The 27,979-nt window shown below is 45.6% G+C and overlaps 1 protein-coding gene and 1 pseudogene across 3 annotated transcripts in view; both read left to right on the top strand.

Annotated features, from left to right (window-relative positions):
- The window catches only part of Fam178b (family with sequence similarity 178 member B), a 122,439-nt gene that overhangs the window by 3,901 nt on the left and 90,559 nt on the right, over positions 1–27,979 (top strand). The window contains exons 2-4 of one of the 3 annotated variants that reach the window (XM_021158105.1): positions 18,790–19,104; positions 21,001–21,062; positions 23,578–23,700. In XM_021158105.1, the coding sequence (XP_021013764.1) occupies positions 18,892–19,104; positions 21,001–21,062; positions 23,578–23,700 (398 nt within the window). In that variant the 5' untranslated portion in view covers positions 18,790–18,891. Of the gene's footprint in view, positions 1–18,789; positions 19,105–21,000; positions 21,063–23,577; positions 23,701–27,979 lie in introns of those variants that run through there. The other 2 variants (XM_021158096.2, XM_085836364.1) reach the window with 2 other exon arrangements.
- On the top strand, positions 20,023–20,859 carry LOC110291145 (small ribosomal subunit protein eS1 pseudogene; annotated as a pseudogene).

Genomic DNA, 27,979 nt, shown 5'->3' with positions numbered 1-27,979 from the left:
ATGGTACGATAACATCAAAATCTTGTATGACCTGGTGAATTGGGGATAGAAATAAGTGCTTGTGCCCCCAAAGAGACATTTGAGAATTTCAGCAGTAGAGAGGGGGCTTTCGGTGCTCTGGATGGAGAAAGGGCATTGCAGTGGCTCAGTGAGCTGTGAGGTGTTCCTGTGATAAAATGCCATGTGGTGAGCCAGTGCTTCATGCAGCGACATGTATGAGTTCCATGTACGTATGATGCTGAGGAAAGGGCAGTCGGGCACGAAAGAGATAAAATGTATGTTGAAGCTGTGTGTGGTGGCACATGCCCAGAGAAGGCAGAGGCAGGCAGATCTCTAAATTGGAGGCCAGCCTGGTCTACAGAGTGAGTTCCAGGACAGACAAAGCTATACAGAGAAATGCTATCTCAAAAAATTATATGGATAGATAGATGTAATATAATATTTATATATATAATATTTTTATATAGTAAGTAAATAAAAAAGGAAAATGTATGATTGTATATTTGTGTCAAGTTCCAGAATAGGCAAAATAAATTGTTAGTGTTCAAGCTAAGGGGTGTTTCCTTGATGGGACAGAACAAGAAATCTTTCTAAGGTATAAAATATTGGGTATTTTGGGCTGGTAAGATGGCTCAGTCTGTAAAGGTACTTGCCACCAAGCCAGATGACCTGAGTTAGATATTGCAATGACTATTTCTGGTTGTCAACTTTCCTACATCTGGAATTAAATAAAACCCAAGCTACTCTGTACACTTGTGAGGGATTTTTTTCCTTAGTTAAATGGTTTGAAGTTGGGGGCTGGAGAGATGGCTCAATGATTAAGAGCACTGACTGTAATGTACTTCCAAAGGTCCCGAGTTCAATTCCCAGCAATCACATGGTGGCTCACAACCATCTGAAATGGGATCTGATGCCCTCTACTGGTGTGTCTGAAGACAGCGACAGTGTACTTAACATACATTTAAAAAAGAAAAATGGTTTGAAGTGTGAAGACCCACTTTTTTTTGTTGTTGTTTGGTTTTTTGGTTTTGTTGTTATTGTTGTTGTTTTGTTTTTTTGTTGTTTTTAGAGACAAGGTTTCTCTGTACAGCCCTGGCTGTCCTGGGGCTCACTTTGTAGACCAGGCTGTCCTCGAACTCAGAAATCCGCCTGCCTGTGCCTCCCAAGTGCTGGGATTAAAGGAGTTCGCCACCATGCCTGGTGAAGACCCACTTTTGATCTGTATCTTTTGATAGGAAGATCTGCCTTTAACCTGGGCCATACCTTATGTGGCAGCCGTATTAAGGACCCCTCAGCAGATGTTACTCCCAGCTCCACTCCTTTCTGCCTGTGACCTAGAAATAAATCCCTCACTGACCTTTATCTCAGAAGGAGATGCCAGGCAAGACAATATTGAGGTCCCTCAGGGCCCATCAGCAGTGTCCAACCAAACTCAAGCTAAGCAGGCTCCTTAGAGGAGAACTAGAAAGTGTGACCCTGGAGCAGTGTGCTAGACTACTAAAAAAGTAATGAGTTTGCTAATTCATTCAAGCAGAAGTCTGGGGAATATGTGTGGGAACAGATTCTAAGGGTGTGGGATAATGGTGGACGGAACATAAAAGTGAATCAGGCTGAGTTTATTGATATGGGCTCTCTGAGGGAAGATTCTTGGTTTAATACGGAAGCCCATCCAGGTTTTTAAAACAAGGTCTGAAGTTTGTTTGAATTGTTGGCTTAAGCATTTGTCAAAAGCTGGTCTATTAAAAGGGAGCTGGAGATGCCTGATTTTCTTTGGCTCGGTGTTGATGAATGTTAAGGCTCAGGGAAATTACAATGCCAGAGTGGGTATGCTGTGTAAAACCTAATCCTCCACAATGAGAAGACCCAGAAGACATGTTCTTCACCAGTCCTATAAGTTGCAAAATGGTGAGAGGGCACCAGCATGTAGTAACACACAGTGCATATCAGAGGATGGGAAATAAATCCAACCAAAAGTCAAGCGCCATCTACTTCAGTGAAATTCTTTGGAGTCCAGTGGTGTGGGGCATGCAGAGATAGATATTCCTTCTAAGGTGAAAGGTAAGTTATTGCACCTGGCCCCTTTTACCATCAAAAGAGAAGCACAATGGTTAGTGGGTCTATTTGGGTTCTGGAGATAGCAGATTCTCACCTGGGTGTGTTACTCAGGCCCATTTACCAAGTGACTGAGAAAGCTGCTAGTTTCGAGTGGAGCCTGGGATAGGAAAAGGCTCTTCAACAGGTCTAGGCTGCTACGCAAGCTGCTCTACCCCTTGGACAGGATGATCCAGCAGACCTGATGGTATTTGAGATGTCAGTAGCAGTTAGGAATGCTGTTTGGAGCCTCTGGCAGGCCCCTATAGGAGAATCACAGAAGAGACCTTTGGGATTTGGAGCAAGGTTCTACCATCATCTGCAGAAAACTATTCTCCCTTGAAAAAACAGCTCTTGGCCGGCTGTTGGGCCTTATTGGAAACTGAGTGTTTGACAATGAGCCACCAAATTACCATGCAATCTGAGCTGCCCATCATGAGCTAGGTATTATCTGACTCCCAAAGTCATAAAGTAGGACATGCACAGCAGCAATATATTATCAAACTGAAGTGGTATATACACGATTGGGCCTGAACAGGTCCTGAAGGCAAGTTACATGAAATTGCCTGAATGCCTATGGTTTACTTGTACTACAATGCAGACTGCTGCCAAACATGCTCCTATAGCTTTATGGGATGTGCCCTATGATTAGTTGACTGAGAAAGAGGTGACTCAGATCTGGTTTACTGATGGTTCTGCACATTATGCAGACAGCACGCAGAAGTGGACAGCTGCAGCATTACAACCCCTTTCTGGGGGCAACCCTGAAAGACCCTGACAAAGGGAGATCTTCACAGAGAACAGAACTTAAAGCAGTACACATGGTCATACACTTTGTTTGGAAGGAGAAGTGGCCAGATGTGCAGTTGTTCGCTGAACCAATGGACTTGGAAAGATCACAATAGAATAATTGGTGAGCAAAGCATCTGAGGAAGAAGCATGTGAATGGATTTTCAAGTGGGCAGAGGGTGTGAAGATGCATGGGATGTGTCCTGCATAAATGTTCATCAAAAGTTGACTTCAGTAATCAAGTAGATAGGATGCCTCTTTCTTTCCTCAGCCATCCCTGTCATTACCTCATGGACCTATGAACACAGTGGCCACAGTAGCAGCGATAGAGGTTATAGTTACACATGGGCTAGACAACATGAACTTCCAGTCATCAAAGCTCATGTGGCCACAGATGCTGCTGAGTGCCAGATCTGTCAACAGCAGAGACTAACACTGAGTCCCATGGAATGGCACCATTCCCTAGGGCTGACTAGCCAGCAACCTGGTGGCAGGTTGACTACATTGGACCACTTCCTTCATGGAAAGGATAACACTTTGTCCTCATTGGAGTAGATACTTGTTCTGGTTGTGGATTTGCCTTTCCTGAGCATAATGATTCTGCCAAAACCACCATCCATGGATTTACAGAATGTCTTATCCACCATCTCGGCATTCCACACTGTATTGCTTCTGCCTGAGAAACTCACTTCACAGCCAGAAGTGTGAGAGTGGACCCATGATCATGGCTTCCACTGGTCTTACAATGTCCCCCACCGTCTGATAGAACGATGGAATGGCCTTTTGAAGACAAAGTTACAGGGCTAATTAGGTGGCAGCATCCTGGAGGGGTAAGGCAGGGTTCTTCAGAAGTCAGTAAATGCTTCCAGTCATTGTCCATATATCAGCTGTATGGTGCAGTTTCTCATATAGCCAGGAGTCAAGGGGTGGAAATGGAAGAGTTCCACTCACTATCACCCTAATGGCCTACTAGGAAAAAGTTTGTTTCCTTTTCCTGTGACCTTAAGTTCTACTGGCCTAGTAGTTTTAGTCCCAGAGTAGAGAGTGCTCCTGTCAGGAGCCATGATAACATTCTGTTGGCCACCGTGGACTTGTTTGTTTGTTTGTTTGTTTTTTCAAGACAGAGTTTCTTTTTGTAGCCTTTGCTGTCTGGCCCCAAACTGCCTGTCTCTGCTTTTCAAGTGCTGGGATTAGGGACATAAATCCCGACCTCCCCTCCCACCACCACTATGGATTTTTGATGCCCTTAAGCCGACAGGATAAGAGGAATATCGGTGTTAGGAGGGGTGATTGATGCAGATCACCAAGGGGAAATTGGTTTGCTTCTCTGCATGCAGGGAAGAGAGATTGGAGTGCAGGAGGTCCGTTAGGGGTCTCTTGGTGCTTCCATGACCTGAGAAGAAAGTCCATGGGAAACTACAACAGCCTAATTCAGGCCAGATGACAAAAGGGCACAGACCCTTCACAGATGAAGGTGTGGGTCAATCCTCTAGCAAAAAGGCCAAGACTTGCTAAGGTACTTACTGGGGGTGAAGGAAGTATAAACTGGTTAGTAGAAGAGGATAGTTACAAATACCAGCTAAGATCACGTGACAAGCCAGGCAGTGGTGGCGCACTTTAATCCTAGCACTTGGGAGGCAGAGGCAGGCAGATTTCTGAGTTCGAGGCCAGCCTGGTCTACAGAGTGAGTCCCAGGACAGCCAGGGCAACACAGAGAAACCCTGTCTGGAAAAACAATTAAACAAACAAAAAAATTCACGTGACAAGTTGTAGAAATGAAGATTATAGTTAACATGTACAAATATTTGTGTTTTCTTTCCTCAGTGTCTTTAAGACTGTTAAGAGAGTAGCAGTGGTTAGCATACCTATGTTTGAGGTCCTAGAAGAGTGTCCCTCGAGGGACATCCTAGAGCACTAACCCCGGGATTCCCCTTTGAATGTGAAGAAGGAGGGAGAGTGTGATGGGGTAGGATCTGGAAGGCGAGCATGTCCTCCATACTGTGCTCTACTGGATCTGTGCTTGTGTCCTGAGCTGAGGACATCCCAAGGCTCAGTCAGTGTGAGTCTAGAGAGGGGTGTTTTTCTTAATTAAATCATTGAAACTTTTAATCTGGAACTTTTGAGGAGGGAAGGTCCACCTTTACTCTGGACCACAACTTGTGAGGGCAACCTATACAAGGACATGGAAGAAGGAAGATTGCTTTTTACCTGCTTGCTCTATCTCTTGCTGGCAAGTCCATTCCTTCACCAGCAACAGCACCTTCTTTTTCTGGGCTTTGGGGTAAACTGAAGACCAGCCGAGACATCCATCCAGCCTCATGACTGAATAACTACTGTATTCTTTTGTTGTTGTTGTTGTTGTTGTTTTGGTTTTTTCAAGACAGGGTTTCTCTGTGTAGCTCTGGCTGTCCTGGAACTCACTCTGTAGACAAGGCTGGCATCGAACTCAGAAAAAGTGCTAGGATTAAAGGCGTGTGCCACCACTGCCCGGCTAACTACTGTATTCTTGAACCTTCTGTTGATAGAGACAACCAGTGTTGGATTAGCTGGGACACAGCCTGCACGCCGTTCTGATAAATCCCCTTTATCTATATATTCATCCTATAAGTTTTGTCCCTCTAGAGAACCCTAAGTAAAACAGGTACTGGGGCCTACAGGGTGGAAGGAAAGACTCCACAAGTTGTCATCTCACTTCACACGTGGTACACACATGGTACTCTTGCGTGCACACATGGTAATATTTTAATTAACAGTGTCTTTGTTCTTTTCTTTCTTGAGTATACTTGTCTGTATGTGCATTGTACAGTAATTACTGGGTCTGAATCTCTGCTCTGTGTTTAGTGCATTGCACTGTTAGCGAACAATGGCCTCTAACTTTCTGCGAATCCTTTCTGAGCCAGGCCCTAGGCTGGGTGCCTGGCACAGAGACTCTTCATCTATGTGCTGAGGGACTCAAGCTCATCAATGTGGTAGAGACACACAAGCCTCTTTGTGAGGGTGAAGAGGAGCTGGGTGTCATGTCAGCTTCTCAGTCAGTGGTGACACATTTTCTCCTCAGATCCACATTTGGGATCACCCCCCTCCCCCAGCCACGGGTTCCGGGGATGGAGCACCGCTGAACTTGCAGAACCCCTGAGTGATCTTGAGGAGCAGCCGAAATGGGAACAGCAAAACCCGAGTGGACAAAACAAAGACTGGTATTATATCGCCTAAACTTAGCGGCTCTGCATTGTCAGGATGACACAGACAGCACTTGTGCTCAGAAAAGAAACGGATCTAAAAAGGAGAAAATGCCCTCCCTCCCTCCCTCCCTGCCGCATGTGGCCCGACCACATGGAATTCCTCTCATCCTTACATCAGCCGTTCCTTTTTGTATTTGATTTATCATCTCGGTAGCCGCTCAGTCTTCAGCATATGTTACAGACTTGCTTGCTACTTTAAAATCCTCAAATAGAATAAACTGTCTTTTTAAAGAGAAGTTTTATGACTTCTGCCCCACACTTGGAAGACCTCAAGAGGCACGGCCCCTCACAAGGAGCTTCCCGAGACTTTGCCTCTCTATCAGCAGTACAACACAAGCCACTTTTAAAATAATTATTTTTATGTGTGTGGGTGTTTGCCTACATGGATGTCAGTATACCACATGCATGAGTGCTTTTGGAGGCCAGAAAGGATGTCAGAACCCCTACAACTGTACTTATAGGTGGTCATTTGCCACCATATGGGTGTTGGGATTGGAATTCTAGTCCTCTGTAAAAACAGAAAGTTGTGCTCTTAACCACTGTGCCATCTCCCCAGGCCTGATGCAACTTTTGTTCGATGTGTCTCTCCATCATTGTCCTCTTTTGTCCTTTCAAGAGTGAAGCTTGGGGTACATAGTGAGACCCTGTCTCAAAAAACAAACAAATGGGGGCTGGTGAGATGGCTCAGCTGTTAAGAGCACCAACTGCTCTTCCAAAGGTCCTGAGTTCAAATCCCAGCAACCACATGGTGGCTCACAACCACCCATAATGAGATCTGACGACCTCTTCTGGTGTGTCTGAAGACAGCTACAGTGTACTTATAAATCTTTGGGCTGGAGTGAGCAGGGCCAACCACAACCTCCATTCCCAGCAACCACATGAAGGCTCACAACCATCAGTAGAGTGTACCCATATACATAAAATAAATAAATCTTAAAAAAAAGAATATAGCTGGGCGTGGTGGCGCACGCCTTTAATCCCAGCACTCGGGAGGCAGAGGCAGGCGGATTTCTGAGTTCGAGGCCAGCCTGGTCTACAAAGTGAGTGCCAGGACAGCCAGAGCTACACAGAGAAACCCTGTCTCAAAAAACCAAAAAAAAAAAAAAAAAAAGAATATAGCTTGAGTAGCAACAGTGACATTTTTGCCTTTTGGGTTTTTTTCTCCCTCTTCCCTCTTCCCTCCTCCTCTCTCCTCTCTTCTCTCTCTCTCTCTCTCTCTTTTTTTTTTTAAGATTTATTTATTATGGGGCGGTGGTGGCGTACGCCTTTAATCCCAGCACTTGGGATGCAGAGGCAGGTGGATTTCTGAGTTCGAGGCCAGCCTGGTCTACAGAGTGAGTTCCAGGACAGCCAGGGCTATACAGAGAAACCCTATCTCAAAAAAACAAAACAAAACAAAACAAAAACAAAAACAAAAACAAAAAAATTTAAAGTAGGTATGTAGTGTTCCTTCCCTGTAGCTGTGCTAAAACTCCACAAGCAAGGCAACTTAATAGAAGGGTTGTCTAGCAAGTTACAGGACAGTCAGAGTTACAAAAATAGAGGGACTCCATCTCAAAATAAATAAATAAATAAATAAATAAATAAATAAATAAATAAATAAATAAATGGAGTCCATCATGGCTGGAAGCATGGCAGGCATGGCAGCTGGCAGCAGATATGGTGGTAGGAGCAAGAAGCAGAGAGATCACAGCTGTTACAGAAAACACGGAGCTGAGAGAGCACAGAAGTAGTAGAAGATATGAACTCTCGGAGTCAGCATTACAGCGAGGCTACACCGCTTAAACCTCCCTAAAGGGCACCACCAACTGAGGCTGTGTCTGTGCCGGAGCCTGCAAGGCGCACTGTCATTCAAACCCTCAGTGTATACATGTATGCGTGGGAATCTGTGCACATTCGAGTGTAGATGCCCAGTGGCTGGAAGAGGATGTTGGATCCCCTGAAGCTGACAGTTGTAAGCTGTCCCGTAAGGTCCATGCTGGAGTGTCTGTGTCTCTGTCTCTCTCATTTGTTCATTTGATTTTTTTGTTTGTTTGTTTTTGAGATTGGGTTTCTCTGTGTAGCCTCGGCTGTCCTGGGACTCACTCTGAAGACTAGAGTGGCCTCAAACTCAGAAATTCGCATGCCTCTGCCTCCCAAGTGCTGGGATTAAAGACATGTGACATCACCACTCAGGTCATTCTTTTGGTTTGAGTAAGGGTCTAACTTTTGTCCCAGGCTGTGCTGGAATTCACTGTCTAGTCCAGGCTGACTTCAGACTCACCAGATTCCTGTTTTAGCCTCCTAAGTGCTGAGATTATAGACACGAGGCTCTGGAACCCTTTATTTTCGTTCGATTTCTACCTATAGTTGACTTTCTTATGGTTTTCTTTTGTGCTGCTAGGCATGGAACCCAGGGCCTCTGTCAGGCTCAGCAATACTTTACGCTAGAACCACATTCTCCTTTGTAGTAATATATATAAAAACCCCAACTATCATTGCCTGTCTTTTTTCCTTCAATTCTGTCTGCCTCCTTCAAATATTCTAGGGCTCTGTTTTTAGATAACTATAATTAATATTTATAGTTGTTATAGATCCTTAATTAATTTTAGCTGGCAAAAACTGTATGTCCTCATCGTGCACAATCTGTTGCTTTGAAGTACTATGTTATGCAATGCTGAGTATGATAATGAGCTTAGGCATTGGTTTACACACTCCTAGATGACTGCAGTTATCAATCTGACTCAGGCCTGAGTTATCTGAAGGAACCTCAACTTGAGCCTTGTCTCTGTCAGATTGGCCTGTGGGCATATGTCTGTGGGGCCAGTGGTCCTGAGGTGTTTAAGAAAGCTAGGTGAGCTGAAGCTCAGGAACAAGTCAGCAAGCAGTGTCCCTGTATGGTTTCTGCTTCACTTCCTGCCCTGATTTCCTTAATGATGGATTGGAACTTGGAAGTGGGAGTTGAAATAAATCCTTTCTTCCTCAAGCTGCTTTGTTTTTTTTAATACATACTTTCTTAAGATTTTGGTTTTTTATGTATGTGAGTTCACTGTTGCTCTCTTCAGACACACGAGAAGAGTGAACCAGATCCCATTAACAGATGGTTGTGAGGCACCATGTGGCTGCTGGGAATTGAACTCAGGACCTTGGGAAGAGCCCTCAGTGCTCTTAACCACTTAGCCATCTCTCCAGCCCCTCAAGCTACTTTTGATTATCATGCAAGTAGGTAGGTTTTTATTTGTTTGGTTTGCTTTGGTTTGTTTTTAATCAACTTAACAAGCTACAGTCATCTGAAAAGAGGGAGCCTCATTTGCCTCCATAAGATTGAGCTGTAGGCAGGCCTGTAGGTCATTATATTGGTCTGTGGCCTCTGCACCAGCCCCTCCCTCTAGATTCCTGTCCTACTTGTCTTCATTTGACATGAAGGATAAGTGGAAGCCAAATAAGCCTTTCCCCAGTGTGTGGGGTTGAACCTAAGGCCTCATGCAAGCTAAAGCAGGCACTGTACCACTGAGCTCCTGTCCACCCTTAAAGATAGTCTTACAGAGGCTGGAGGTACAGCTCTGTGGCTAGAACACTTGATGAGGCCGGGCGTGGTGGCGCACATCTTTAATCCCAGCAATTGGGAGGCAGAGGCAGGTGGATTTCTGAGTTCGAGGCCAGCCTGGTCTACAAAGTGAGTTCCAGGACAGCCATGGCTACACAGAGAAACCCTGTCTCAAAAAACCAAAAAAAAAAAAAAAGCAATGTTGAGAGGACCAGACCAGACTTTGGGATCTCACACCCTCTGTGACAGAAATTTCTGTGGTGCACAGAAATACATGTAGGCAAAATACTCTTAACACATAAAATAATTATTTATTTAAAAAAAAAAAAGATGTTTTCATAGTAGTTATCTTGGAAATTATCATTTGTATCTCAATTGATAAAGCTAATTTGGAAAACGACAATTTAATGGTATAAAAAACCTGGCCCCTAGAGTCCCAAGGATATCAAAATGGAGTATCAGCTGTCAGACTCCAGAGTGTGTGTTTGTAATGTGTGAAAAAGTTTTCCAGCTTCGGGGGCTGTCGAGATGGCTCAGCGGGTAAGAACACTGACTGCTCTTCCAAAGGTCCTGAGTTCAAATCCCAGCAACCACATGGTGGCTCACAACCACCCGAAATGATGCCCTCTTCTAGTGTGTTTGAAGACAGCTACAGTGTACTTATGTATAATGATAAATAAATCTTTGGGCCGGAGAGAGCAGGGACTGAGCAAGCAGAGGTTCTAAAATTCAATTTCCAACAACCAAGTGAAGGCTTACAACCATCTGTACAGCTACAGTGTACTCATATACATAAAATAAATAAATCTTAAAAAAAGTTTTTCATTTTTTCATTTCAAATCAATTAAACATTATGGGTGAAGCAAATCTTTCGTTTGCCTCTGATCTTTTAGAAAACATGTTTGGTGGAAATACTGTGTGTAGGCTCAGTCTGAAACTGCATGGACTGTGCTTTAGTGCATTTTAAATGGTGAACTTGGATTTTGAAGTTAAACTTTTTATTTGAAATTTTCAAAAAAAAACCTAGCCCCTTTACCACACCCTTTTATGTTTTCATTGTCATGAATTATATTTTCATATATTACATGATCATCTGCATAGCTATATAATTATTAGTTTGTATAATTGTCTTTAAATCATGCAAGCCAGAATATAAGACTTACTTACCTGTAGATGACATGTAGTTTACACAGTCTTATTTGGATTACTGCTGTTTTAGGGAATCGCGTCCAGTTTTTCAGTCCCACTGTAAGACTGTGCTTCAGGCCGGGTGTGGTGGCACATGCCTTTAATCCCAGCACTCGGGAGGCAGAGGCAGAAAGATTTCTGAGTTCGAGGTTAGCCTGGTCTACAAAGTGAGTTCCAAGAACAGCCAGGGCTACACAGAGAAAGCCTGTCTTGAAAAAAAAAACAAAAACAAAAAAAGAAAAAAGAAAAGGAAAAAAAGAAGACTGTGCTTCAGTGGTCTCTACATACCGTGGTCCCCTTAAATAAAGTCTGGAGAATACATGGAGACAAAACAGCCATACACATAAAATGAAATAAATCTAGAATTTATTTATTTATTCATTCAGGAGAAGCAGCCGAGAGATCACATCCTGAAGCAGGAGCAGGGAACAGAACCAGCTTCAAATTTTCAGAGTCTTGGAAACCCCAAGGCCTGCCTCCAGTGTCACACTTCCCCAGCAAGGCCACAACTCCTGAGACTCATGGGGACATTCAAACCACCAACCTAGATTCAATCCCCAGTCTAACATACTCTTTATATAAACCAAACATGGTAACATTTGCTTGTAACCTCAACTCTTAAGAGATGGAGAGAGGAGGCTCAGAAGGGTCAGACTATCCTTGGCTACATAGAGAGTGTGAGGCAGCCTAGGCTAGAGGCCTTAAATTCAAACACACAAAACCTTTGTATACCAGTATAGCTATAGTCTCCCTCCTTTATGTTGACATTATTATATAAGTCATAACTTTATATGTTGTGTCTGTCAGAAGAGATTTATGAGTACTGTGTTACATACCCATCTTTTAAGTCAGTCAGGAGAAAAAGGAGTTACCACACACTGGCTTATATTCATCTGCTTATTTGTGAGGCATTTAAATTTTTTCACTTATTATTATTATTGGTTTATTTTCAAGACAGGGTTTCTCTGTGTAGCTGTCCTGGAACTCACTTTGTGAGTTGAGGCCAGCTGGTCTACATAGCAAGTTCCAGAATAGCCAAAACTACAGGAGAGACTACAGGTCATTAAAAAAAAAAAAAAAAGGCACAACTGGACATTTTGATGGTCTGTTTGATAACACATGGCTTACAGCTGGCTTCTTCCTGTGCTCTAGGATTTGTTGTTCCTGTGTGTGTAGTGAGTTCTCTAGAGGCTATTTTTTATTGGTTATGATCACTTGTTTCTGTTGCTTAAGCTGAGTGATTATTACATTATTTCAAAGCTGAGAGTGGAAAGGAGCTGAAGCAGGTATGAATTTGAGGCCAGCCAGAGCTGTATACGAAGACCATCTGTCTGTCTGTCTGTCTGTCTGTCTCTCTCTCTCACACACACATACTCTTCCTTCCTTTCTCTCTCTCTCTCTCTCTCTCTCTCTCTCTCTCTCTCCTTTCAAAAAGAGATTTAATAGACATTGTCTTAAACAGCCAGAGTTTAAAGCAAAAGAAGAAAAGGGGAGAGGAAGTGAGGGGAAAAGAGAGACCTGCAGCAGGAGAGGTACTGCCTTGCTTGTTGGCTCCCTTGGGTGCTCCTTCAGCTCCTCGCCAGGTCTCCTGCCACTGCCTAACTGGGGCTTCCTCACTAGGAGCTTCTCAGGTACTCCCCAGGGAGAGCCTCACCAGCTTCTGTTCCTTCCCCTGCTCTTTGTTCCCTCGGCTGCTCTTTCCATCCAGCCAGTGAGCATATTTGCCCTTCATGCTTTTGACAAACACTTCCCCAAAGACCACTCCATCTCTGAAGAAGTTCTAAGTGAGGAGAAGGTGAAACAAAGGCCCAAGAGAATATTTTCAGAACCAGATAGTTACAAGATGGTGGCTGGGGTCAGAAAATAGAACCAATGCCTGGTAATTACCTCAGTGGTAAAGAGTAGGAGGCCCCAGGTTGTATCCCAGGCACCGCAAACCTCAGCCACAGCTCTTTGAGAATTAATTTGATGTTGTTTACAGTTTCAGAGGGTTAGCATATTATCATGGCAGAAAGCATGGTACCATGCAAGCAGACATGATGCTAGAACCAAAGCTGAGGGGGCCACATCCTGATCCATAGGAAGAGGGGGGTGGGGGGAGGGGGAGAGAGAGAGAGGTGGGGGGAAGGAGAGACTGGGCTTAGTATGAACTTTTGAAATTTCAACTTAGCACAGCCCACCTCTCCCTGGAGCATGGAGTCATGGGCTGACTGTCTGTAGATGCTATTAGATATAAAAATTACAGTTGATGCTAATAAAAAATGTATTATAGGTGTGTATTTTATTTTGTTTGTTTGTGTAGGTATACCTGTGTTTACATGCGTGCTTACCTGTACAGGTGCATAAGGAGGCTAGAATTTGACATGAGTAGATCTTCCTCACTCTTCTCCACATTTTGTTTTGTTGTGTGTGTGTGTGTGTGTTTATGAAAATGTCCATCCTCTAAACACTGTAATTACCAGTGGGTAACCACACCCCCTCAACATCTAAAGGGTTCTATACCTTTTTTTTTTTTTTTTGGTTTTTTTCAAGACAGGGTTTCTCTGTGTAGTCCTGGCTGTCCTGGAATTTACTCTGTAGACCAGGCTGGCCTCAAACTCAGAAATCCGCCTGGCTCTGCTAGGATTAAAGGCGTGTGCCACCACTGCCTGGCTTTTTTTTTTTTTTTAAATATTTGTTTATCTTATGTATGTAAGTACACTGTAGCTGTTTCAGACACAACAGAAGAGGACATCAGATCCCATTACGGATGGTTGGGAGCCACCATGTGGTTGCTGGGAATTGAACTCAGGACCTCTGGAAGAGCAGTCAGTGCTCTTACCCGCTGAGCCGTCTCTCCAGCCCTGCTCTGTATTCTTCATGTGCCTGCACTTGCCTTATTTTTTGAGACCAGGTCTCTGCACTGATCCAGAAGCTGATTGTTTTGTGTAGACTGGCTGGCCCCACGTACCCAGATGTGCACCGCCACAGCTGGATCTTTAACTACCCACTAAGGATCTGAGTTCTGCCTCCCGTGCTTGCTCAGCAAGCACTTTGCCCACTGAGCCATGTTTGTCAGCCCAGCCGCCACTTCTTAGGGTTTTATTGCTGTGAAGAGACACCTTGGCCCCAGCTACCCATAAAGGCCAACAGTTAATTGGCTCACAGTTCAGAGTTTAGTTCATTATCATCATGGCAGGAAGCATGTCTGCATGCAGGCAGACATTGTGCTAGAGGAGCCAAGAATTCTTCATCGTGATCAGAAGGCAGCAAGGAAGAAGCTCTCATTGCACACTGGGAAGCCGGAGCATAGTAAAGCTGAAAGCCCACCCCCACAGGGACACACTTCTTCCAACAAGGCCACACCTCCTGGTAGTGTCACTCCCATGGGCCAAGCATTCAAACACAGGAGTCTATGGGGACATTCCTACTCAAACCACCACAATCCCTTTTAATGTTTGTCTTTTCTTTGAATCAGGCAGAGTGTTAGGGAGTAGAAAGTGTGACAACACAGACCGCATTCGATTCTTAGGCTGGTGCACTGCCACCTCGCACAAGGACTCTGAGCCGAGCACCCAGCTGAGTGCCCACATGCCAGCCCACCGTTGAATGTTCCACATGCATCTTTAGTAAGCCTCAGTGCAGCCATAGCTGGTTGCTGCAGAAGTAGTCCCAACTCCAGAGTGCTAACTCAGCCATGACTGTTTCAAAACAACTCTTGCTTGACTGGTTGCCATCAAAGCCTGTGAACTCTCAATGACCCTGTAGCCAAGCTCTCGCCCAGGCCAGAGGAGGAGCACTTTTCCAGGGGGCCCAGCAGAAAGTCTGTGTGGTTGGTTCACATTTGGTCCTTCATTTACATGAGGAGATGCCTTGACTGGTGCAGACACGTTTGCCAATCCTTCTACTGGGATGGGCAGGCTGTTCTCCTCCCGTTCTGAGTCAGCCAGGAGACACCCTCCTGCGCTGACTCCCAAATGTTACAGCATTAAACCCAGGTTTTCTCTCAGTGGTCTTTTTAATTTGCCTGTTTTTTAATATTGTTGTTGTTGTTATAGTTCTAGAGGTTGTTTTGTTTTGGTGTGATTGTTCTGGTTCTGTGTGACAGGGTCTCAGAATAACTCAGGCTGGCCTTGTACTCAGTGTCCAGCCAAAAATGACAAGGCTCATATCCTCCTTGCTTCCACCCCTAAGGGGTAGGATTCAGAAGTGCTCTGCGGGGGTGGGGGGGAGGCTATGGGAACGGGGCTGATAGAACGATGGCTTCAGTGGTTAAGTGTTCTTCCATGGTATTAGAGTTCGGTTCCCAGCACCCATGTTAGGTGACTCCCAACCACCTATAACTACAGCTGCTGGGAGCCAAAGGCCTCTGGCCTGAGTACACATGCATGGCCATGGGTGTTGGTTCTCTTCTTCCACCATGGATTCCAGGAGTTGAATTTAATTGCATCAGACTTGCTGGCCAAATGCCTTTCCCCACTGAGCTATCTCGATGGCCCAATTTTGATATTCATTATCACAAGAGTTTGCTAAGCTGATAACACAAGTGCATAAGAGGATGGGTGTGACGGTAGAGTGGCCTTGAAGAAGCAACAGCAACCACAAGAGGGCAGCTGATGAGTTCCAGAAATGATGGGGGGGGGCAGAAACAAAGGGTAAAGATGAGGACAGCGAGGACCATAAAAAGCTGCTGAGCCTCAAAGGCCAGTGTTTGTGACACCCTGAGCCCAGGAGCTGTATCACCAGCTTCTGTCAAGGACTGAGGATGCTGATACCTGAGTTGTGACCCACTGACCCACTGTAGGGCTGAGGGTTCCAGCACCAGAGGCCTGCTGGGATGCCACTATTGGAGTTGCTGCTGCTGCTACACACTGCTGCTGGAAGCTGAGATTACAGTGGCCTCCAAGTGCCAAGGCTGCTGGTAGTTACACTGTATATTTCTTTTTGTTTGGGTGGTTGGTTGGGTTTTTTTTTTGGGGGGGGGTGTTTGAGACAGGGTTTCTCTGTGTAGCCCTGGCTGTCCTGGAACTCACTCTGTAGACCAGGCTGGCCTCAAACGCAGAAATCAGTCTGCTTCTGCCTCCCAAGTGCTGGGATTAAAGGCATGAGCCACCACTGCCCGGCTTTATATTTCTGTAATAACCTAATGCCGAGAACTTTTAAGTCTCTAGCTTCTACAGCCAGAAACTAGAGGCTCTCAGCTCTTATGGTTTAGAGCCATAAGCCTCTGTCTCTAGTAGAGTCCCTGCGCCTTGGGCATTTGGAGACTTGGGATGCCAACCCTGAAGAGCATCTTCACTTATCCTTCTGTATTCTGTCCAGCTAGGGCAAAGGGATCCGACCAGGTCACTGTGACATTCTTAGTTGTTTTGGATTCATTCCTTGTTTTCTGGTTTTTTTTTAATTGCTGTGTTTGTTTATTTGTTTGTTTGTTTTGAGATAAGGTGTTCCAGGCTGGTCTGGAACTCTGTGTAGACCAGGCTGGCTCCAAATACAAGAGATCTCTATAAATCTGTTCTCTTAGGTGCTAGGATTAAAGGCCAGCCAACATGCCTAGTTGTTTGGTTTTGTTTTTTAAGATTTTTAAAAAATTTTTATTTATGTATATGTGTATGTGAGTGCAAATATGCGTGCCACATGGACACAGGTGCCTGTGGACACCAGAAGAGGGCATCAGACTCCTTTGGAGTAGAGTTACAGGCAGTTGTGAGCACCTGTAAGGGTGTTAGGAATGGAATCTAGGTCCTCTGCAAGAGCAGTGAGACCGCTTAACCACTGAGTCATCTCTCTAGACCCATTCTGTTCTGTTCTGTTCTATTCTATTCTATTCTATTCTATTCTATTCTATTCTATTCTGTTCTGTTCTGTTGTGTTGCTTTGTTATCTAGAATGGCCAGGAACTCCAGAATTCAGGTGATCCTTCTACCCCAGACTCCTCAATAGAATGTCTACCTGTGGCCACCACTATATCCAGCTGGTTTTTTAGGTCTTCTATTTTATTAAACTTCATAGTTCATAAAGTGTTGGTTCTGAGACTTTTACCAGCTTATCGGCCTTTGACAGCTCATGTCCTAAAGCTTTTTGAATAACTTTATTGATGTTGTTCCAGGGTACAGACATTTTTTATGGTTACATTCCCTTGATAGGTTGGTCCCTAAAAGAAAGAAGCCATTTAACCAGTAATGCATGCCTTAATACAGCACTTGGGAGGCAGAGGCAGGTGGATCTCCGTGAGTTCAAAGCCAGCCTAGTCTACAGAGTGAGTTCCAGGACAGCCAGAGAGCTACATAGTGAGATCCTATCTCAAAAAACAAACAAAGGGGGGCTTGTGGGATGGCTCAGCGTTTAAGAGCACCGACTGCTCTTCTGAAGGTCCTGAGTTCAAATCCCAGCAACCACATGGTGGCTCACAACCATCCATAATGAGATCTGACGCCCTCTTCTGAAGATAGCTACAGTGTAATTACATATAATAAGTAAATAAATCTTTAAAAAAAACCCAAATGAACAAAAGAAATAAGCCATTTTATTATTATTATTATTATTATTATTATTATTATTATTATTATTATTAGTGTGTGTTGTGTACATGAACTTGTGTGCATGTTGCATACCCAGATTCATGATCAGAGGTCAGAAGACATTTTTGTGAAATTGATTCTCTTTTCCACCTTTACCTGGGTTCCAAGGGTTGGGCTCAGGTTTCCAGGTTTACATGGCAAACACCTTTACCAGCTGAGGCACCTTGCTGGCCCCAAACAAGCCATTCTAAGTGTAAGCAGTAATCATTTCTCACATGTCAGTATTCACTGTAATCATTTTAAAGTTTTGATCAGTTATAAAAATGAATTTTTAGTGATATATTGCAGTTATAAAGATGACTCTGTAGACCAGGTTGGCCTTAAACTCACAGTTTACCCTATCTCTACCCACTGAGTGCTGGGATCACAGGTATGCCCCACCATGCCCAGCTGATGTGAATCTTTTCCACTGTTATTAAGTGTGAACCTAGGTGGCTTAGAGCAAACTTCTATAAACTCATTTCCTTAGGTCACTGGGTTCCAGGCTTTCATTAGCAGCTGGCAGCCATCTTCACTGCAGCCTGGTCTTCAAAGCCTCGTCCTGAGTCAAGTCTATGTATGGAACATGGTCCATCCTGCCAGTCCCAATATTCCTTTTATTTATTTATTTATTTATTTATTTATTTATTTATTTATTTGGTTTTTTCGAGACAGGGTTTCTCCGTATAGCCCTGGCTGTCCTGGAACTCACTTTGTAGACCAGGCTGGCCTCGAACTCAGAAATCTTCCTGCCTCTGCCTCCCGAGTGCTGGGATTAAAGGTGTGCGCCACCACACCCGGCTCCAATATTCCTTTTTAATGTTCTATAATTCAACACAAATGTATGGGCCCCTAACCATGTGCCAGGTCTAGACGGGTTTGGGGGACGTGATACACACACACACACACACTCACACATACACACAGTATCAAAGTCCTTCTGCTTACCCATTATGCTGCTGAAATAAAATTAGGTAGCCCCTTCATTTCAGCTACCTGACCTCAGGCACAGTGTCGAGTCCTTGTCATAGGCCCAGAGAAGGAAGTCCTCCTGGGTACCAGATCCCTCCTGGAAACACAGGGATTTAGAATCTCTAGGTTTCTCTGGCAATCACTGCACCTGTAAGGAGTTCCACTAAGGACAGAGCATCCCATGGGCTTCAGGTGTGGCTGCAGATGACTTTGCTAGCCATTCCTTGTGGATAGGCCATATCACCTGCACAGGTAGAGACATGATGAAGGCAGGGCCAAAGGCAGCCATATGGAGAATTACTACCCTTGCCACCCATACATAGCAACCCCAAGTTGTCCCTTTCCTTACCCAGTGTGGCTTGATGTCTGGCACACTAAGGGGGTGGACTCTTCACATACCCACGGGGTCCAGGCAGCCACTGATTTGCCTATCTTTTTGCAGAGCCTCAAGTGCAGCCTCCTGGACCACCTCCTTCTCCACTCAGGGCCACAGCTCTGCAACCCCACAGTGGCTTTAACTTCCAAATCACTGAAGAGGCCCAAGATGCAGATGCCCAGGGACTCGTTCCCTACTGACTGGAGCCCACCTCCTGTAGAGTTCCTAAACAAGCCCAAGAAAGCACCTCCAGCCAAAAAGGGACCCCTTGAGGACTTGGAGAAGGACCCTCCAGATCCCAACCAGAAGGTGGAGCTGGCCTCTCTGGAGGAGCTCTTCTGGAACATGGCAGGTCCAAGCCAACAGGCTGGGACCCCAGAGGTAAGTAAGGCAGTGGCCATCTTGGCTTCCCCTCATTGGCCTCTCCTTTCAGTGACCTCTTAGTTGCCCACAAGCCAACCCTTTCTGGTGACCCTTTCTACAGCCATGCTCCAACTCCCCCTCTGCACCCGTCCTTCGCTGACGAGATACCTTACCTCTCCCCAGCCCTAGGGCTCTCATAGTCTAGAGTTCAGGCTTCAAGCCAAATCCCACTCCTCCCTGCGTTTCCACTCCTAACTCTTGCTCACGAAAGCCAGGGGGTCACAGCAGATTGAATGTGTTTCTGCATGGGGCCCCTCAAGGCTTTCATGACTAAGGTTAGGGTTGGCCTTGGAGCAAGGAGGAACCTCAGTGTCAGGATCCAGTCTTGGTGCATACAAAGCCTATGACTGAGGTTCAGTAATAGAGATCCTAAATAAGACTTCAGTGATATCTTGTGGGGACTAGAGTATGGGACACTTTTTAGGGCCGTGAGCTCAGGAAATTCTAAGCATAGTGTTTCATTATTTGCCATAGTCCAAGATTATCAGTAGCCTAAATGCCTGCCACTGAGGAGCTGTGCTCTAGCCATATAGAAGAATACCCTGGAGCTGGGCGTGGTGGCGCACACCTTTAATCCCAGCACTCGGGAGGCAGAGGCAGGCGGATTTCTGAGTTCGAGGACAGCCAGGCTATACAGAGAAACCCTGTCTCAAAAAAAAAAAAATACCCTGATAATGTTACTTGAGCACATAACACACTCACACAGATGCACACACATATATACATATATACATACATGTGCAAACCTGTGCACACACACATGCATACATACACTATATTCACACATATCCATATATGCACACATACATACATATGCACACATATGCAGTCTCTTTGACATTAATATGAAATGACAACCCTTTTGGCTCTCCGGTTGGTACCATGGCGGTCAGCAAGAACAAGCGCTTGATGAAAGGTGGCAAGAAGGGAGCTAAGAAGAAAGTGGTTGATCCATTTTCTAAGAAAGACTGGTACGATGTGAAAGCTCCAGCCATGTTCAATATTAGGAACATCGGGAAGACGCTAGTCACGAGGACTCAAGGAACCAAAATTGCCTCTGATGGACTCAAGGGTCGAGTGTGTGAAGTGAGCCTTGCCGATCTACAGAATGATAAAGTTGCACTTAGAAAATTCAGGCTAATCACTGAGGACGTTCAGGGCAAAAACTGTCTGACTGACTTCCATGGGATGGATCTTACCCGGGACAAAATGTGCTCCATGGTCAAGAAGTGGCAGACCATGATTGAAGCTCACGTTGATGTCAAGACGACAGATGGCTATTTGCTCCGACTTTTCTGTGTTGGCTTCACTAAGAAACGCAACAACCAGATAAGAAAGACCTCCTATGCGCAGCACCAGCGAGTCCGCCAGATCCGGAAGAAGATGATGGAAATCGTGACCTGAGAGGTGCAGACCAATGACTTGAAGGAAGTAGTTCATAAACTGATTCCAGACAGCATTGGGAAAGACATAGAAAAGGCTCGCCAGTCCATTTATCCTCTTCATGATGTCTTTGTTAGAAAAGGAAAAATGCTGAAGAAACCCAAGTTTGAACTGGGCAAGCTCATGGAGCTACATGGGGAAGGCAGCAGCTCTGGCAAAGCAGCTGGAGACGAGACGGGTGCTAAGGTTGAGCGAGCTGATGGATATGAACCACCAGTCCAAGAATCAGTGTAAAATCCAGATTTTTAATAGTGACAAATAAAAAGTCCTATTTGTGGGGGGGGGGGGGAAATTGTGTTTTTTTTTTTTTTAATCATATATCTGTTCAGAAAAGTGAGCAGAATACATTAACATCAATCTTCCCATGTTTTCCTTTCCCATCCCCGCCATGCCTGTGTCCTGTCTTTCCAGATTCCCTCTGGGGGCTCGCAGTGCTACATCAATAACCTAGATTACTTACTGCAAGAAAAGAGGTGAGTACGGGGTGAGGTCCATTGTGCGCGCAGGGCAGTTTCTGTGAAAGACTGGTAGACTGAGGACTGAGCAACCCTGTGTGGGGATGGGGCAGCCTTCCCAGCAGGTGTGGCATGTCCTGTGTATGCACAGGCTTATAGGCAGGTCCAGAACGGAGGCTCTGGACCCTCCCCCACAGCAGGAGCAAAGCCCTTATCCCAGGGCCTTCTTCCTCCCAGCCTCCACCCCTGCCCAGTTCTTGCCACAAGGGTGTGCCATCGGAGTAGCATGGCCACTGGCCTGTCCCAGTGCACCTTCAGCTGATTTTCCTTCTCATGTTATTTGGTCCTGCTCGCCTCCTTCCTGCCACAAAGCACAGTATCTCAAAGAAGCTGGGCTTGGCATGGCTGTTTCCCTTTGCAGTTTCTGAAGGCAAAAGTCATGTTGGTCAGAAGTAGACATGTCTTAGTGGGGTGGAGCTGGTGTCAGACACCAGCACCTGTCAGTTTCTTTTGGAGAACCCTCCCAGGGAGGAGGCTAGCTTGTGTGGAAGGGCCTCTGGAGTGGAACTGAAGCAGGCTCCTCCCGTGTATAGTAGATGCCTCACTGTAAGGTAACTAGGAACAGCTACCTTACGTGTTGGGCCTGTTTGCTGGCCAGCTGTTTGATGGAATGTAAGCAGATTATTTTCACAGCCTAACTCTTTCCTCTGTCCCTTTTCCTGTGTGCATGTGTGCACACACTAAATGCAGGTGTGTGTACACACATGTTGAGTCCAGGTGGAGCTCCTGCCTCTTGACGCCTGCTGGAAGCATCCATGCCCACCTTCTCAGAATCTTTTCTCAGGACCCACAGCCCTACATTCTTGTCCAGAGTGTAGTAAGGTGTACACATGGGTGGACAGTTGTTTTCTCTGGATTTATGCATTCTGCCCACTCAGGAGTCAGTCCATGTTCTTCTTCCATACAGTGTCTTTGGCTTTTAAGATCTCAAAGCTATTGCTTGGAACTTGATGTAGGGAGTTGATGGTGCCACTCTACTTGCTGGAAGTTCATCCTGACTCTGGCATCTTCCATACAGTTGCTGAGAAAGGCTTGCCCTTGAACCTTGGAGAGGGAGGGGTGTTGTCTTGTAAAGGCAGATAGCACAGACCATGCTGCTCCTGGCGGGCTGGGACAGGAAATCTGGGTGCTAACAGGTAGGAGGGATGTGGCCATAGATAAAGTGGTGATGTGGTAAAGCGGTTGGACACAGACACCCACTGAATCATGGGAGCTTCTGAAGAGGCAGAGTGTGTTTTTCTGCATGCTAAAGAAAGTTCATGTGGACTCTCCTGGAAGAAATGGTGCAGTGCTGAGAAACTAGCAGAGCATGAGCTATGGAAACTGTAGGGAGCCCCTAGAAGGGCCAGGTAGAGGATGGGGACTCCTGAGATTTTTTCAACAGCCTTCAGAAGCAAGGACAGCGAAGGCTAAAGGATGCTTCATGCTCTCTAGGAGTGTACAGGCTTGTTACAGCAAGAGGAAGTGAAAGAATCTATCAGTCTATTTTCTGTTGCTGTAACAGAATACCCAAGGCCATGGGGTTTATAAAGAAAAGAGGCTATTTGGTTTATGGTTCTGGGAGTCCAAAAGCATGGTGCTGGCATCTGTACAGTTTCTAGTGAGAGCTTTGTGCTTTGCTCCATGGCAGATGGAAGGGAATACAGGAAAACAAACAGCATTAAGAAAAAAAGTATTCACCCATCATTGAATTCCATCTCAGAGCCCAATGCCTCTTGATAGCCCTCTACCTGTCTGTCAGTAGTGTTTCTCTGAAATCTACATTTCCACATGAGTTTGGAAAGGACAGGCCACATTCAGGGCATAGCAGGGGGGTAGCGGGTTGGGGGGTGTTCGGGGGGTATTCTGTGACTCCAGCAGGATAATGGTAGGTACAGCTGCCCTTAGTAAAGGCTAGCTAGAGCTGGAGTGAGGCTCTCTGGGGGGTACTCTGTGACTCCAGCAGGATAATGGTAGGTACAGCTGCCCTTAGTAAAGGCTAGCTAGAGCTGGAGTGAGGCTCTCTGCGTGAGGAAAGGCAATAAGGCACTTTTACCTGCTGCAGGACAGGGGCCAAAGGGGGAGGGAGAGAAGGGTGTGTGGGGATGGGAGGGAGGCTCTGGCCTCTGGAGGATGCAGATGCAAGTGGTGAGTTGGGGCTGCCAAGGACCTGAGGGCACAGGCCTCCTCTCATCATTTGCTGAGCCCTGGGTTAATAGAAGAGCAGACCCAGTTCTGAGGATGTTAGAGAATGAAGGAATTTCAAAACAAGATCCACAAATAAAGACGCAAAGACACACTCAACACTGTATGGCAAATGCTCTCTACTTTGACCATTGCCACTGGAGACAAAGCAGAGCTCTGTCCTCCAGGAGTATAAGTATCAGCATGTGGCCTTGTATTCCCCAGGCATGCTGTGTTCTGGGGGTGGGGAGACAGGTGGGCATCAGGTAGCAGTGCCAGTGGCTGGCTCAGTCGCTCATTTCCACCAAAGGGAGCAGGCCCTGGAGCAGGAATGGGAGCAGCTGCTGCAGCAGACACATCCCAGGCTGAAGTCCTCTGTGTGTGATGATGATGACAACAATGACAGAGAAGCAGCGCTCATGCCCGAGCACAGGTAGGAGCCGGGCCCTGTGAGGATGAACAGTTTCATCCAGCAATGTGTGCACCTCCTCTTTTTGTTTGTTTGTTTTTTGAGACAGGGTTTCTCTGTATAGCCCTGGCTATCCTGGAACTCACTTTGTAGACCAGGCTGGCCTTGAACTCAGAAATCCACCTGCCTCTGCCTCCTGAGTACTGGGATTAAAGGCGTGTGTCACCACCGCCTGGCACACCTCCTCTTCTTATTGCCACAGTTCCAGATAACCAGTTGCCTGCTGGTGGCCTTCAGAGGGCAAATGGCCTTCTAGAGACAGATGATAAAGCAGACCAGTTATCAGCCAAGTTCACAGAGCTCTGTCTTATGGGGAATAGGTACACAAAACCACAGTCTTAACTGAAAACTTCCTGGAAGGAGATTATGGCCACAGGAAATTGTTCATCTTTCCCTGGCTAGGGGAAGGAAGATGACCATCAGTGCTGTCCTCAGCTTTGCTGGCTCTCCTTTCATTAGGCTATGGTTTGAGGAAGGGCTGAGTTCTATACCACAGAGTCTGAGATGCCTGATGCTGAATGGAATAGAGGGAGTGGAGATGTCGGGAGACCTGAGACCCTGAGCTTCCACCTTGTGAAAAGGAATTGAAGAAAAATGATGGCAGACAGCTGATGGCGATGTAATTGAATGAGGGGGCCAAGTTTCACCCTGGCAAGGAGCAGAACATGGCAGCTTCGGCCACACAGTTCTGGCTTGAGAGTCAAGGATACAAGAGAGACGTTGTGGAATCTCCCTCCAAGACTAAGGAAAGCCACTGGGGCCAGGTGTGGGACAGGGTTGTTCCTGCATCAAGGCCCAGAGAGGTCATTGTGTGAAGCTGTGACAGTGAAGCCTGGATTGCCGTGGAGACCCAAAGACATTGGAGTTGGCATAATCATGGAATCCATGACCAGAAGAGCTGCAGACCAGGTGTGGAACAATGCAAGAGAAAGAAGTACAAGAAGTACGTTACAGTCAGCAAAGCTAAAGGGGGTTGGAGGTTTGAAGAACCCTTTGACATCAGACATGGAGATACAGAATTTGGAGTTTGCCATGATGGTCTTTGATCTGGCTTTGGTCCGTGGTTTCCTCACTGTGCTTCTGTATTAGAGTTCTCTAGAGTCACCAGACTTACAGAACGACTCTCTCTCTCTCTCTCTATGTATATATATATATATATACACATACATATATGTATACATATGTGTATATATATATATGTATAATATTTTTTAAATGACTAACAATGGCCAGCTATGAATGGAAAGTCCAAGAGTCTAGTAGTTGCTCAGTCCCACAGCTGAATGTCTCAGCTGCTCCTTTGTATACTCCCAAACAAGTAGGCTCTACTATAAGCAAAGGAATGGATGTGCTAGCAAGGCAAGGGCAAGCAGGCAAAGAGTCAAAGTTTTCTCATGTGTCCTTATGTAGACTTCCAGCAGAAGGTATAGCCCATATTAAAGCAGTGTCTTCCAGCCTTAAGATACAGATGAAAGAAGTATGTTTTCCTGCCTTAAGATCCAGACCAAAGGTGTGTGTCTTTCTACCTCAAAGGTCCAGATTCACCCACTTCAATTCAAGCAAGAAAGCCTCTCACAGGTGTGCCCTTCATTTCTGGAGTGTAGTTCATCCCAGGTGTAGTCAAGGTGACAAGAATAGCCATTATGTTCTCTCCCTTCCCCCTCCCCATTTTGAATGGTAATGTATATTCTGTACCATTTTATGTTAGAAGTATGTGATTTTTGGGGATGGGGGGGGGTTGGTTGGTTGGTTTTTGAGACAGGATCTCTCTGAGTAACAGCCCTGGCTGTCCTGGAACTCACTCTGTAGAGCCAGGCTGGCCTCAAACTCAAAGAGATCCACCTTCCTCTGCCTCCCAAGTGCTGGGGTTAAAGGCATGAGCCACTGCTACCTAGCATGATCTGCTTTTTGATTTTGATATTACTGAAGGTTATAGTTAAGAGATTGCCATAAGTCTCAGAAGAGACTTGGGACTTTTAAACAGGGTTGTTAGACTATGATACACTATGGAGACTTTCGAAGTTGAACTGAATACATTTTTTGCATTATGATATGGCTATATAAATCCATAGGGACCAGGGAGTACAATGAAGTAGTTTGAATAAGATGGCCCCATAGGCTCAGATATTTGATGCTTAAACACTAGGGAGTACACTCTTTGATAGGGTTAGAAGGATTCAGAGGCGTGGCCTTGTTGGAGGAAGTGTGTTACTGAAGGTGGGCTTTGAGGTTTCAAAAGCCTGTGACAGGGCCAGGGTCTGTTTTTCTCTCTGTCTCTGTCTCTCTCCCTCTCTGTCTGTCTGTCTCTCTGTCTCTGTCTCTCTGTCTGTGTGTATGTGTGTGTGGATCAGGATGTTGTTCTCAGCTACTACTCCAGCACCTGCTTGCATGCTGCCATGCTCCGTGCCATAATGATAATGGACTACTCTGAAAGGAAGCCCCTAATTAAATATTTTCTTTCATAAGAGTTGCCTTGGGCTGGGCGGTGGTGGCACGCGCCTTTAATTCCAGCACTTGGGAGGCAGAGGCAGGTGGATTTCTGGTCTACAGAGTGAGTTTCAGGACAGCCAGAGCTATACAGAAAAAAACCTGTCTCAAAAAAAAAAAAAAAAAAAAAAAAAAAGGAGTAAAAGAGTTGCCTTGGTCATGGTGCCACTTCACATGACTAATATATTATATATCTTAATCCTTTTGGGCTGCTGTGATATAGGCATAGATAAATAGCAGAAATCTGCTTTTCTTTTTTGTTTTGTTTTGTTTTGCTATGATTTTTCTTTGTTCAGGATTTCTGTGTAGCCCTAGCTATCCTGGAACTTGCTCTGTAGACCAGGCCAGCCTTGAATCTAGAGATCTGCCTGCCTCTGCCTCCCAAGTGTTGGGATTAAAGACATGCTCTGCCACACCCAGCTCTTAGAAATCTGCTTTCCACAGTGGATTCCAGAGCCTGGGAATCTGAAGCCATGGTGCCAGGTTCTGTGGAGAGCTCTTGTGTCCTCAGATGGAAGAAAGATGGCTAGAGACCTCTCCAAGTTCTCTGACATGTTTTGGGTATGTCTTGAGCTTTTTCTTTCAGTATTAGAGGACTTTGTGCATACCAGGCAGGCATTCTCCCACTGAGCTATATCCCCAGCCTGGTTCTCTTACAGTTACGATAATCTCATTCATGAAGGTTCCACACAAAGGTGAGTGAGACCCCTGCCATGTTGGGGATTAGGATTCACTGTAGGTAATTTGGAAGGTCTTGTTCAGTCTGGATGTCACCAGGCATCCATGTCTTTTATCTGCCTGTTGACTGACTCATTCTTCTGTCCGTCAGTGTTCGTTGTCAACTGGTACCAAGCTCTACGGCATCATTTGCTCTCAGTTCAGAGAGAGAAACAATAAACAAGACAAGGCTGATGGGAGAGGATAATATGGGAGGGAAGTGCAAGGAAGCTGGGAAAGGAGTCATTGGGTGAGGGGTTAGGAAAGGCCTTTCAGAAGGTGACTGTTAAGCAAATCTGAAGTCAGTAAGAGCCAGACTTGGGACACAGGTCAGGGAACTAGAAGTAGGTCTTGGAGGTCTTTGTTCCAAATGAGCAGGTGCCACTGATCTGACACACACCCAAATGGCATCCGGTAGCAAGGACAGACCGGTGGGACAGGGACAGAAGAAAGGAGCCCCAGGGTGGTGAGCATGTGTTGATAAGAAATTAAACTGGTTCCTTTTCCTGGATTCACCCTATAACACAGAAGACTTCTGAGTGCAGAAGATGGGGGATTTCTCTCTAACAGGTATCTAACCAAGTGGTGGTCTCTGAAGTCTACATACTGTCTACCTGGAGACCATCAGATGCCACAGTGGGGACTCCATCCTGATGATAGCACCCTGTCCCCACTCCAGACACCTGTAACAAGCCCAGGGTGTTTTATTTGTCCTTCCGACTGACTCAATATAAATTGGGAGATTCAGACACACAACCCATTCCTTTGGGTCAGTGAATTTGCTAGGATAGCTCACAGGACTCAAAAATTCTTGCATTGTTTCTCATAAAAGATACTAGGATAGCATTGGAAATGTAATTGAGGAAAATGCATAATAATAAAAAAAAAGATACTAGGAAACCTGTAAAGAGACACATGAATTTTGAGAAGGGGCACAGAGTTTCCCCATTCTCTCAGTGTCCACCTGCTCAGGGTCTTAGCCTCTGTCTACAGCATTCCTTCCTTCCTTCGGCCATGAGTCCTTGGTGATTGGGGGGGT

This window comes from Mus caroli, unplaced genomic scaffold (genome assembly GCF_978045245.1).
Source record: "Mus caroli unplaced genomic scaffold, Mus_caroli_1 scaffold_1, whole genome shotgun sequence".
Lineage (NCBI taxonomy): Eukaryota > Metazoa > Chordata > Mammalia > Rodentia > Muridae > Mus > Mus caroli.
Note: the sequence above shows the minus strand (reverse complement) of the source record. Positions and strands in the feature narration are given on the sequence as shown.